This window comes from Nematostella vectensis, chromosome 12 (assembly GCF_932526225.1).
Source record: "Nematostella vectensis chromosome 12, jaNemVect1.1, whole genome shotgun sequence".
Lineage (NCBI taxonomy): Eukaryota > Metazoa > Cnidaria > Anthozoa > Actiniaria > Edwardsiidae > Nematostella > Nematostella vectensis.
The window spans coordinates 9,167,342-9,181,052 of record NC_064045.1 but is presented as its reverse complement, the minus strand read 5'-3'; the positions used below and the strand labels follow the sequence as shown (position 1 = coordinate 9,181,052).

The following is a 13,711-nucleotide window of genomic DNA, read 5'->3' as shown; positions in this document are numbered from 1 at the left end:
CCACTGGATGATAAATCCAACAAAAGCAGGTGTTTTATCTCATACTTTTCAATTGTGAAAAACTAAACATCAAAATTTTACCGAAGAGTGCAATCTTTTGAAACAGGTGTATTTATAGTGAAACCTCATAGAGTTCGGTTTTTGGTGCAGTGTTAGATTTCACTGGATTTTCTTTACTTCATTAGTGGACACTAAGAGTGCAATCTTTTGAAACAGGTGTATACACCTATTTCACACAAGGTTGTCAGTGCAAATGGCGAAAGGCAAATGGTAAATGGCTTATGGGTACTAATTATTCGTAAACTTGAAGGTGTTAAATAAAGTCCAGCAATGTCAGAGCCAAGCATTGGTTACCTTTAATGGATAATTGTTTTGATTTATCCATATTCTTCGAGACGCATGATTACTTCAGGACTGCCATTTGCCAATCGCCATTTGCACTGACAACCTTTATTGAAATAGGTGTATATAGTAAAACCTCCTAGAGTTTGTTTCTTGGATCAGTGTTAGATTTCAATGGATTGTCTTTACTTCATTAGTGGGCACTAAGGGCACACTAACACTATTGTTTTCGTATTGTGTTGGCCTGGATCCAGCCGTCCACACTAACACGGATTCAAACGTTTGAAAACGCTGAAAGGTACAGGGTGGCGTCATCTTTATGGTATGGGCATGCTCAAAGCAGCATGTGCCTGCGATATGCGGCCATTGTTTTCATTTTGATACGGATTCAATCCTCCACACTACAGATCAAAGTACACGGATACATTTTGATTCACTTTCGCAGCGTTTTCAAAAGTATCTGGATTCGATGGATCTGGACAGAAGGCCTAAACGTATCAAAAAGTATATGGATATAAACTAATCCATGTTAGTGCGGACGGCAACGGATAGAAACTAATCCATGTTAGTGCGGACGGCAACCTTTTGAAACAGGTGCATATATAGTGAAACCTCATAGAGTTTGTTTCTTGGAGCAGTGTTAGATTTCACTGGATTTTCTTTACTTCATTAGCAGGCACCTCCTCCTTCACAGCTGGCTTTTTATGATTTTCGTCTTCTGTGAAATACTCCTCATCACTGCGAACATCCTCAACGCCCTGTAACAATTAAAAGTCATAAAGTTGTATAGATTGTACAACTGACAAATAAGTTTCTCTTGTTGTATATTATGAGTGGTGTAAAAAATGTGGGAAGCTAACACACTGCCAGAAGTTTTCACACCTGAGGATATATTCTACAAAATATCCCACCCCTCCACCCCTTCGTTCTGTATATAATTGTTTTTTGCTATCCATATTCTTGTCATTTCCATACCAGTACATATGTCTGACCTTTTTCTCCCCTTTAGATCGTCTCTCTACTAACACCCAACCCAGGTGCAATGGTACGAATACCTGCTTTTAACCAAAAAAAGGGTATAGATAATCCAAGGATTGCTGTGTTGCAAGACCACAAACAATTAAAAGATAATTGAACCAATGATCCAACAATGGAGTGACATCAAACTCCCCACAACAACTTGTCGGTGCATCCAAGAATAGGGAAATAGTAGTTTTTGGTGGTAAAGAGGGGTGCAAAACATACATCCTAGCAATGCCCCTTCTGGGCAGTATAATACAGAACACACCTTTCCTGTGACCGCTCCAATGGCAATTGTCAGGATACATTTGGCCCAGTAAATATGGAGTGTCTGCAACAGTAATGACACATACATTTAAAACTTGAGGGCTAAAGTTGTGCAAGAATGGGCTATTCTTTGCTTCACCTTACATGGGACCTGGCCATGGTCACGCTGCAGGGGCATAGCCAAGCCCCTCCCCCCCAGTAAATGTATTATACATTATCTAAAATACGGGAGAAAATGCCTTGAACCCCTCCTGTTAAAAATTCTGGCTAAACTGCTGTGTAGACTGTAGCTTACTGTAGCTTACTACCTGTATTCATACAAAACGAAAACCCGGGAGTGTTCATTTATAAGTTCAAGTCATTTTGCTAAAGTTCGCAATATACAAAAAATGTTGTTCGATGTTTTCGAATTTACTTAAAAAACCATGCAGTTCTAATCATTTCATATAACTGACTAACGGATTAGATAACAATGAAATAAATCATTTGCAAACACGCTCAAATTTAGGAATATTTGGCGAGTCGATACTCTCAAGCTACTCTAGAGTAGAATATGCACCAGTTTGGAGTACTCGCAAGTGGAGGTTATTTTACTCTGGACCTGTGCTGTATCGTTCAAGTTACACAAAGTACAAATGAAAAGGCTGCTTACTTTTTATAGTAACAATACCTTTTTTGATCACTGCTTGCTTGAATTGCTCTAAACTCAAACAATTTATGTTCTGCCGTCTGTACAACATACCTGGAGAACTAGCAGAAGTCCCAGCATAATACGGTACACAAGGAAGTCACCAACATACTTTGTGGCAGTCGTAAAACAAGCTGGTAGAACCCTGTGAGCAGATAACAAAAATGTATTACTCAGGTTTTATTTTTTTTTGTTAATGCATCAAATGCTAACCCATTTCTAACCCATTCTTGAATCCTCTGCTTTTGCCCACAAACGCAGGGCTGTGAATGACTGAATTTGACATATATGTCTTTCAAGCGTCTGAACATGCCAAATCCTGTCGCAAACAGTCAGACCAAAACTTGAGCGTGATGTAAAGCACCAACAAACACACCCTTATGCAATATTAACACGAATTAAAAGCCCCGAATGCAACCCTGAATGCAAAGCCATAAGTCCTGCAATGTTGTGCATTTTCCTAGGGCACGAATTACACACTCGGATTGAATTGTTTCATGAGAATCATGCCGTGACCACACAGCGGGAATGAGCAAGGAAATTTTTAAACTATACCCTTTTTATGTTTCATACTTAAGGTTGCTAAATAAATTCTGCTGGATCATTAGAAGTCTCCTGATTCGCCGTCGACATAGCTGAATTCAAGCATTTTGGTGTAAGCTTGGGTTATTATGATCAACTGTCAAACTCTTGTTACTTTTGGTCAATTGTCAATGTCTAGATTTTGATAGCTCACGCCAAATTTGAGGTGTGAGTTCAGCCAGGTGTGAAGTGGGTTAAGATTCAAAAAAGGGGATTTTATTGCCGGCTCTCGTTGCTTTGCGGTCCAATGAATTCACAATATTCAACAATATTAAACATTTCCTAATAAGCCCTAATGAGAGCCGAATTTAGCTGAATTTACAATTGCTGGTTTCAATAATTCCCAGTCTTTCATGTTTAAAAACAGTGAATGGTGCATCAATCAGGGGGCGTAGCCAGGGGGTGGCCCACGCCCCCCCCCCTTCTAGCAGCCAAAAATATGGTAAGTGTATGAGACATTATCAAAAATACAAGAGAAAATGCCTTGAAAAAGCCTCTTGGGCCCCTCCTGTAAAAAAGTCTGGCTACGCCGCTGATCATGCGGTACTGATGTTAATATCAAAGGCATACCAGAAGGGTAAAATCATCAATCGACTTCCAAAGAATGTCAGTGTGAGAAGCCCAAATAGGACATCACAGATCTTTTGGAGTTTGGCATAATGAAACACTTTGGCTCCCTGGAATGAAAAAAAGGAAGGAAATGCATATTAGAATTTTAGCTTCACCTTCATGACATTTTTCCTTTCTCTATTGTATTGTAAATTGTGTACAGTATTATAAATTATGCTCAACGGTAACACAGTATCTGTAATTATTTTTTACCCATAGGCCATTTCAGCTACATATAGGCATGCATACACACTCACCATGGGAACCTAGGGATGCACCATTATTTAGCAGGGGGGGAGGGACTGATTTTTTGGGGGGTCCTAATTTTTTTTGCATGTCCAAAGGATGGTCCTAAATTTTTTTCACATCTCTTAGGGGAGGGTCCTATTTTATTTTTCAACAAATATAAACCTCAACATGGAACCTATTAATCTGCATAGTTGAGTCAACCATTAACTGGCCGTTGTTCAAAAAACATGTATAATTACTGATATTTTAAAACTCATCTTCAGATAAATGCTGTAGAAGGGGCATGGAGTAGATTTTATCACAATATTGTCCAATTTCCTCCTGTGACTCTAATTAGTCACTTACATGGCTGAGGGTTAAAAGTAACTTTTTTCTTTATCGCCATCATCTAAAAGCCCACGCAACCCCTTTTTGCGGCCAAAAGTGGGTCATTTCTTATTAAGGAATCTTCAAATACTATGCTTTTTCCATATGATACCCATGACTGCGCAGCCCCCCTTAAGCCAATCCTGGGTATGAGCCTGCATGTGTTCGAGAAAAGAAAGAGGATGGAGCCAAGGGAGGAAGCTGAAAAAGTATGACAACTATGACTGGGTACACTCAAATAGAGAGGTCAAACTCAAGAAGCTAAAGGTGTCGGTCCTTGAACATAGAGGAGGAGAAGATCAACTACTAGAAGAGAATTTTGAAGGGTGATCAAGATTTGCCGTACTTGGAGGGGCTGTTATTTGTACAAATGATGGTAACAAGTGCAAAGGGAATGAAGTGTAAAATGAATAAAAAGTTCTGTTCAGACCTGTTTCACAATGTATGTGACAATTTAATATGGTTGAGCACAACCAGAAGTTCTACCAGCCTTTCCACTTCGTCATATAGCCGTTATATTAGTTGTCTTATATGTAGCTTTGAGTAAAAGACCTCAAGAATAGGCTGTTTCAAGCAAGGGTGCATACACTAGACTGAGAAGAATCTAAATATGGAGCTCGAAAAAGATCACAAGCAGAATCATTTTTGTTATACGGTTGTAAGCCCTGGAAGATGAATAAGGGAGATACTGTAATGCTGGACATTTTCCAACTTAAATACTTAACATTTGCTGGAAAGATCAGAAATAAGGAGTCCTTAATGTGCTTAGACAATGTGCTTAAACATTTGCTGGAAAGATCAGAAATAAGGAGTCCTCAATGTGCTTAGACAATGTGCTTAAACATTTGCTGGAAAGATCAGAAATAAGGAGTCCTCAATGTGCTTAGACAATGTGCTTAAACATTTGCTGGAAAGATCTGAAATAAGGAGTCCTCAATGTGCTTAGACAATGTGCTTAAACATTTGCTGGAAAGATCAGAAATAAGGAGTCCTCAATGTGCTTAGACAATGTGCTTAAACATTTGCTGGAAAGATCAGAAATAAGGAGTCCTCAATGTGCTTAGACAATGTGCTTAAACATTTGCTGGAAATATCAGAAATAAGGAGTCCTAAATGTGTTTAGACAAGATCGAGAATGTCTTTGAAATGTAGCCATGACATGGGCACCCGATGAAAAAAGAAAGATGAATAAGGGAGATAACACTGGACGAATAAATAAGGGAGATAATGCTGGACGTTTTCTTACTTAAATACTAAACATTTGCTGGAAAGATCACGAATGAGGAGTCTTGAATGTGCTTAGACAAGATCAAGAATGAGGAAAACCCAAAACTGATCCTGGACACAAAACAATCCTGAGCAGTCCCTGAAATGAGCCCCAAGGGATTTCTGCAATGGACTAAGGGAAAGCGAAAATCCTGGCTATGCACCCCTGAAAACAAAGACAACTTTTATTTGCTAAAGGAATACAGCATAAAAACATAACCTCACTCAAAACAGCCAAATTTTGTTTTTGTTTTCAGTAAACATAAAAGATCACTCATTTGGTTGTCATTCATTTGACAAACAAACGTATTTTTCCATGAATTTCATGTTCACATGAACATTTATTACAGAAACATATCTGTGATTTTTTTTTGTATGAGGGAGGGGGGGGGTTCCCATTTTTTTACCCTATGGCTTGGGGAGGGTCCTTTTTTGTGAGCCCTCCCTCCGCTAAATAATGACACATCCCCTACCTCAACTACTGACATGCAGCTTCGTTTGATGAAAGCTTAAAAAATCATGTGCTGCATTCTGGTAGTTGAGGTAGGTTTCTATGGTTTATGCGCGCACAAACTTATAGCTGGAATGGCCTATTTAGTATCAATTGAGCTTTAGTATACCCTGTGTACCAGAGGGTTGACCTAACTTGTTTGCTGACATGCCAGCCTTGGCTATGAGGAGCCTCTGGCCTCACTGCCTAGGTTTTTCAGCTCCCATTAGTACAGGATTTGTATTATGGAGCCTGGTTAGTTGGTTTTAATCCTATGATAGGGCTTTGTGATTTGACAATAGATAACACCTGATTCAGAAAACCAAATTTTTTCACAACAAATATGGCGGCCAGGATTATTGAACTAAAGGGAATCCATTTGGATAATTGTCTTTCATTAACCTTCAAATTTCAATTTCCTTATATACATTATTTGAAGAAAGAACAGAATGAGGTTGTGGTTCAATTTTTTGAGAGGAAGGACATCAAAATTAGAAAGTTGGTTTGTTAGAATAATACTGCGAGTGAAGCTTTGAGCTTTAGCCTCTGGTACCCAGCGTAGCTTTGTATGAATTTCAATTTAAATTATACATTATTTTATGCCATACATTATTACATATATATGCTATACAATATATTCAGGTACTTGGGATTTATGCATATAACCTCACATAAAATTATTCTGCCCACGCCAAACGAGTCACCTAATTGGTAACATGGGTTTTTTGTTTTTAGTGAAGAATATTATTAGCCCATCAGAGAGCACATTCGAACTCTCTAAAGAAGGCCAATCACATCGCCATTTTATGCCCCTGTGCAATGCTGAATCAGACAAAGAATCCATTTCTAACCAGCTAATCCAAACACATAACATGGAAACTTCTAATCAAATATAATTAATAAAGTATCAGGTTATTTTTAAGTTTTCTCGCAAATTAACCATTGTATTTTCAATTTGAAACAATAACAAAGGAAAAATTGATCACCATTATATAATAATTAGCACAAGCGCACCTCAAGAAATATGTCAGAGATGTCATGGACGAATACAATGACCGCCCCTATTCTGTGGTAGCCGGCTATGTAGGAGTAGAGGAGGAGTGCTATGGTTGACGCATGATGAACCATATGCTGCCAGAAATCCTGAGTTAAAAAAAAAAAATTAAGAGATAACAGTACCAAGAATCACAACTATATATACTGAATTGCTCTGAATTTACAAGCACATGGGGTTCTATTCAGACTCAAAAGCCTTTGAAAGAGGTTCTTCGATGTCTGACAATTATAGGTTGGTTGTATATAGATTTTCAAGACAGGACAGACATTTTACAAAAAGGTTTTGTGCACAGAGTAATGAATGCAAATATATTAGATCCCCTATTTCCTTTTTTATGTACACAATCAGGTCTTTGAACAAACTAAAAAAATAAGAATTAAACAGGCTATTCTGTGTCTAATTACAGGCAAACCAGGTAGAAGATCTAACAGAGTTTGTATGGGCAAACTTAAGTTGTCAATTAGTAAGCACATAGGTAAGCGCCTGTAAAGAATTTTAAATTCTGCCCCAGTATACCCTATTTTAAAAACAAGAGAGTCATATCCAAGTACCTTTCTCTTTACATCTGTGAATTGGGAGAATGATAATGATATATACATTCCCAGTTCTGCTACATAGTAAAAATACAGCTCCATTGATATAACCTGCAGAAAAAATATAAATATTTAAGTACATAAAACCTTTGTTCAAAGAAATTGTACAAAAAGAACATAAAAACATGTATATTTAGAATCTGTTAATAGATTTAAGCTTGATAAAAAAATTATCTACAGAGTTGTTAAGTAGATCAAGGCTATTGTTTTCTGTTTTGTTAAGATAATCCAAACAATGCACATCCAGTACACTAATTACTCATGATGCACTGATATGGCAATACCACAAAGATATTTGATGGCTAGTTTTGTGACTCATTTCTATCCACAATAAAGATACATTCAAGTAAAGTACAGTAATACACAATAATAGATTGCAATAAAAGGCTAGAAAGAAAATGGTGCACAAAATTTACTGCACAGAAAAAGATTTAAGCAGCATTTTAAGTGCTGTTAAACCAGGCATGAAGTGGGGTGTTCTGGGGTGAGAGAAACCTAAATAAACAAAAATTACTGCACAGAAAATTATCTTTAAGAAGAATTTTGATATCAGTGCTGTGAAACACATGCAGGGTAAGAGGAGCACAGAAATGTGCCCAGGCAGTGTTTTAAGTTCATTGCTGTGGAACCAGGCATAAAGTGGGGTGATGTGGGTTGAGGGGTGCTTATAAATAAACAAGATTACAGACAGAAAATTTATCCAGGCAGTGTTTTAAGTTCAGTGATGTGAAACCAGGCATGAAGTGGGGTGATGTGTGGTGAGAGAAACATAAATAAAAGAAAAAAAAAACAACAAAAAATAAGAAATCAGGTTGCAATGAAATATTTCTAACAAACAAGAAATTTTAACACCACAAAAAATGTTTTCTAAAAAATGCTTTTCATGGATGACTAAATTATCAATTTATTTACTATTTTATTTACTAATTTGCTACTTTATTATCCAATGAATTCATGTTTAACATAAATGTCAATTTTACATTCCCTGAACTGAAGCGTACATGGGAATTGAAGTCTTTGAAACATTCATCCAGGTTCCAGAGCCAGTTTTCCTGAAAGTGGAAAAAGATTTCTTTAGAATCAAAATACAACTTTTGAATCTTAAATTTTTTGCTGGGTTATCAGATACAACATGAGAAAGACATTGCTTGCCTTGTACACTATCACAATGAATCCATAGATTGTTGCTGTGAGGTAGAAGAAAAACCTCCAACTGAAAAACAAAATGATAGCGTACTCAAATTAAAGTATCAATCCATACAATCTTAACCTTGCAACAAACATTATTGAGTGTCAAAGCTTTCTTTTACTGTACCTGCTCTCTGTGGCCTTCCTCATAGGGGACAAATTGTACTTAGCAGGGCGTCGTCTGAACCATTTCTCCACCTCCTGTGTGGACCATCCCAACCGAGAAGACAGATCCTGAATTTGTTCCTTATTTGGTTTTCGACTCTTTCTGTACACTTGTTCGCATAGGTCACTCTCTCGAATCTTAACAGGTTTCTTTTCTTTTACTCCCAAGAACTTGACGATGGGACGAGCTATGAAACTGAAGGCAAAAAAAGAACAAAAAACAAAACAACCTTTGTATTATAATAATTCAACATAATCTAGGTGCCTAAGTGTCCATTGGCTTTTATAACTTCATATTTACATGACCTAAAAATCTTTTAACAAGGGGTAAGGCTACAAGCTGCCCTCTAGATTTCTTTAGACTTTTTTATTCAAGAAGTGAAGGTGATGATTTTCCACAAGTCTTCCTCAGGCCATACTTTGCTTGTTTTATATCTTTCACTCTTTGGGCCCTTACCTGCTTGAAAATGCATAGACTAAGTATCAACCCTTAGGCCTTTCGGCAAGCCAATGGTTTGGGAGACCATTTCTCGGCATAGAAATCACCAAGTTTTGCACTAGAGTTGTGCAAAAAAGGTCCTGTATTTGGACAAAATGGCATAACAAAGTAACTGGTACAGGTTCGTGTAGGTTAGCATTAAAGCTTCACACTTATTCACTGGTCCTTGAAGATGAGACGTTATAAGGATTAGGATGGAGTTGTACTAGAACCTATGATAACGGTAGTAATCACGAAAATGATGATGACAGTGATGACCATGACAACAATGGCGATGATGAGGGTGTTCATGGTGATGTATGTTTATGGTGATGTACTTAGTGGCAGACCCAGGGGGGAGAGGAGAGGCAGACCCAGGGGGGGAGAGGAGTGGCAGACCCAGGGGGAGAGGAGTGGCAGACCCAGGGGGAGAGGAGTGGCAGACCCAGGGGGAGAGGAGTGGCAGACCCAGGGGGAGAGGAGTGAAAGACCCAGGGGGAGAGGAGTGGCAGATCCAGGGGGAGAGGAGTGGCAGACCCAGGGGGGAGAGGAGTGGCAGACCCAGGGGGGAGCGGAGTGGCAGACCCAGGGGAGAGGATTGGAAGACCCAGGGGGAGAGGAGTGGCAGACCCAGGGGGGAGAGGAGTGGCAGACCTAGGGGGGAGGGGAGTGGCAGACCCAGGGGAGAGGATTGGCAGATCCAGGGGGAGAGGAGTGGCAGACCCAGGGGGGAGAGGAGTGGCAGACCCAGGGGGGAGAGGAGTGGCAGACCCAGGGGGAGAGGATTGGCAGACCCAGGGGGAGAGGAGTGGCAGAGCCAGGGGGGAGAGGAGTGGCAGACCCAGGGGGGAGAGGAGTGGCAGACCCAGGGGGGGAGGGAGTGGCAGACCCAGGGGGGAGAGGAGTGGTAGACCCAGGGGGGCTCCTGCCTCCTTCAGATTGAAATTTTAAATTAATGATATTTATTTATATCTTCATGTCCCCTTTTTGGATGGTGCCCCCTTCCCCCCTAGGGAAAACATGGACCTGCCACTGATGATGATTAATGATGATGACAATGATGATTTGACAGGAGTCAGACTGTAAAACTTGGTGTTTTCATATCATGGTTTTAGGGAAAACAGCTTAAATGTATAAAACACAATGTATTTTACCATCTTGCTGTTTTAATTTTCATCTCACTGTATGCATTACCATCACTGCTGCTTGGTTACACAATGTGACAATGACGGTTGAGCATAAGTATATGTACTGTATACTTCTCAAACATTCTAGGCTATATCTATATAGGCAAATAATGCTCTGAATAAAAACCCCTGATCCACAAATTTATCAATACTATACCTACTTTTCGAATATTATTCGCAGGATAATAAGCACAACAGCAACTGGGATGCATAGATAGATGTCACCAAGTGCCACGGCTTGGGGATTCTTGAGGGCCTTAACCTTCTCCCAGTTTGTAATTTCAGGAAGCCAGATCCTTTCAGACCAGAACCAGGCAAAGAACTGGTCAAATCTTTCTGACAAGTATTCCATACTCTGAGAAAAGCAATGAGCTGGTGAGTTCTTCAATTGAACAGGCTTTTACCATATGGTAAAGGATATGGTTCGGATATTGGTACTGCAGGATTATAATATATAGATTTAGGCACTGCCTAAAAGCGGAGCCAGCATTGAACACCTTTTGTGTTGACTGATCGAGGTATTTTTTTGGGGATCTAGGATCCTGCTCTTTACTGAGATTTATTTATTGTACCAACCAAATGGATCCAGGCCTTATTCAATAATTTAAATTATGCAGTACATCAAAGTTAACAAACACAATTCCTGGTGTGAATATGGCTGTCAAAGTTGTCAAGAGTCTAATGGTAAATTCTTATGTCCCATCATAGAAGTTCCATTATAAATATTTTTTTAATCAAAACAATACTCTGACAAGCTTTGCCCTTGTGCAGAAAATGTCATGGATGTAACAGCATTCCAAAGATTCAAAATAATATATTTAGACTGTTTAGATGCCATACTGTAATTTTATGTATTGATTTAGAGGCGATTCTCTCCTTCATTGGACTGAATATTCAGAAAAATGTCTGGAAATTAAAATCCAAAAATATATTTCCTTCCATGCATTACATATTGGTGCACCCCCCTTTACCATATAGTGGCCTTGTTGTTGGTGGCCTACTCCCAAATGAATGCAATGAAGAAAAAACAGATTGATTTTGGAAGCAAATCCTAAAAATCACATCCAAAGCATCACTGACAGTGCTAAAATGCTAACTTCTAATTTCAAACCAAACCCTTTCATTGATCTATGTTTGGGGTAGAGAGGAAGCAAAGAATATCAATTGACTAAAAAATAGTCGACGGGAGAGGAGATAAAAAGTCAATTGACTCAACTTGAAAGGTTTGGTGAAAAAAATATATACAGTAATAAAAATAATTTAATCGAGCATTTCTTGACATTTCCCCTTTCCCATTATCTTAACCCTTTCACCACCACAGGCCTCTAAAGAGGCCATGTCTATGCTATGCAAGCTATGTGAACAGAATTCTATTATTGAAAAAGAACAAGGTTGTTGCTAGTGTTATAAAGTTTGAGTATCTTGCCCTTCCAGTTTGTAATTTCAGGAAGCCAGATCCTTTCAGACCAGAACCAGGCAAAGAACTGGTCAAATCTTTCTGACAAGTATTCAATACTCTGAGAAAAGCAATGAGCTGGTGAGTTCTTCAATTGAACAGGCTTTTACCATATGGTAAAGGATATGGTGTGGATATTGGTACTGCAGGATTATATAATGTGGCTGCAGGCCGCAAACACTACAGACCACACCAGCACTACTGCCACAAACAGACAACCCTTCCTTTAGAAAATAAATGAAATAATTAAGGTTTGCCCTGGGAATTGGAATACATTAAGCATGACAAGTCATGAACTGCTGTAAGGGAGCACCAAACTTATATGCTAGATTCTATTTACCTTGGATTAAATTCCAAGTCATATTTACTGGGATAACTACTTAAACCTAAAAAAATTAGAACTCCCCACTAACAAAACTAGTTTTTATTTCCTTTAACCATGTTTCACACATCATCCCTTTACTCCTCGACTAGGCATAGCTTTTAAAGGACCTTCAGTCCTATTCTATACTACCACCTTTAGTTAACATCCCGGTAAATGTAAAGAATAATAACAAAAATGAAAAAAAATATATAATCATGAAGGAGTCCCATCAAGCATATACTCTATGGATAGAAATCTTTGTTTCACATATAAAAATACGAGCAGCTAATTTGTTTTATACCAAATGATTCCTTCAGCACACTGTCAAACAATAGCCAAACTTAAATGTCAAGATGTCCAGTTACAGAAATATATTAAGATGAGTAATAAATTAGAACAGAGGTTTATTGCGTGAGTAAGAATAAGAATTGCACAATCGGTGATCAGTAAGTCCTTGTCTCTTGAAAACAATTGAAATTCATTTATGCTCGATTTATAATGCTCTATGCTTAGAAATATATAAGTAGGGTTACCCCGGGTTTTATATGTACGGCATATTGTGTCAAACGACAATTTTCTAAAAATATATCAGTTTTGTGGATAGAAGAGAAAATGGAGAATTGTCTATAGCCATATTATGCAATTTGATTAGGACAGCTGATGTGGTGATGTGGTAGTTCGAACAAGACAGAAAGTTCAATCACAGGAGATTGGTTAGGACAACAGCAATCCGCTAAGATCTGCATTTAAGGGTTATCCCTCCAAACATTATAAGAATTGTAGTAAAAATATATTGATTTTGAACGCGATCACATGATAAGGCGAAGCTGTACCGCACGCTCCCCTGCACCACATGACACTACATGCGCAGCGACTTGTTAGCGTGAAAAGCTAAAAACACGAGCACGAAATGTCCATCCCTTCTCTTAACACAGTCCGTAAAAGGAAAAGAACGAACAAGCCAAAAATGATGAAGATAATAAAGAGAGTACCTTACTTAAAAGAAGAAACTGTTTGCGCCAAGAACCCAAAGATGCCTTGAATTGTAATTCACAACTTCACGGTCGACAGATCAGTGAGTTTTCAATTTGAAACTAGTTAGCATGCTAGATGTCACGTCAAAGCAATCCACAGTAAACCAGTGAATGCTCAGAGAATCCTTTGTACTGTGTTTCGAGAAATTGTTTAGAAACACAGAGAAATGTTTTGGTAGGCCCGTCTTTGTGAACGGCGGCCGATCATTTCAGTGTTTCTCCCACATTTCACGCATCGCGAAAAACACAGGTTACCCACGCCAAATCTAAAAAATCTCGCAGTCTATTACTCAAATTCCCTAAATTGACT

General features: G+C 38.6%; 1 protein-coding gene across 2 annotated transcripts; it reads right to left on the bottom strand.

Moving 5' to 3' along the window:
- Positions 1 to 568: 568 nt before the first annotated feature.
- Positions 569 to 13,624, bottom strand: LOC5511770 (ceramide synthase 5). 2 transcript variants are annotated; one of them, XM_032381059.2, is made up of 11 exons: positions 13,360 to 13,624; positions 10,709 to 10,902; positions 8,845 to 9,078; positions 8,682 to 8,742; positions 8,531 to 8,581; positions 7,488 to 7,580; positions 6,894 to 7,022; positions 3,470 to 3,576; positions 2,372 to 2,462; positions 1,631 to 1,693; positions 569 to 1,100 (listed from the first exon to the last, which is right to left on the bottom strand). In XM_032381059.2, exons 2-11 carry the CDS (start codon positions 10,897 to 10,899, stop codon positions 990 to 992), a joined length of 1,131 nt encoding a protein of 376 aa, XP_032236950.1. In that variant the 5' UTR covers positions 10,900 to 10,902; positions 13,360 to 13,624; the 3' UTR covers positions 569 to 989. The 2 variants fall into 2 exon arrangements, with proteins under 2 accessions (XP_032236950.1, XP_032236951.1); XM_032381060.2 differs by having other exon boundaries at positions 13,365 to 13,624.
- Between the last annotated feature and the right edge of the window lie 87 nt (positions 13,625 to 13,711).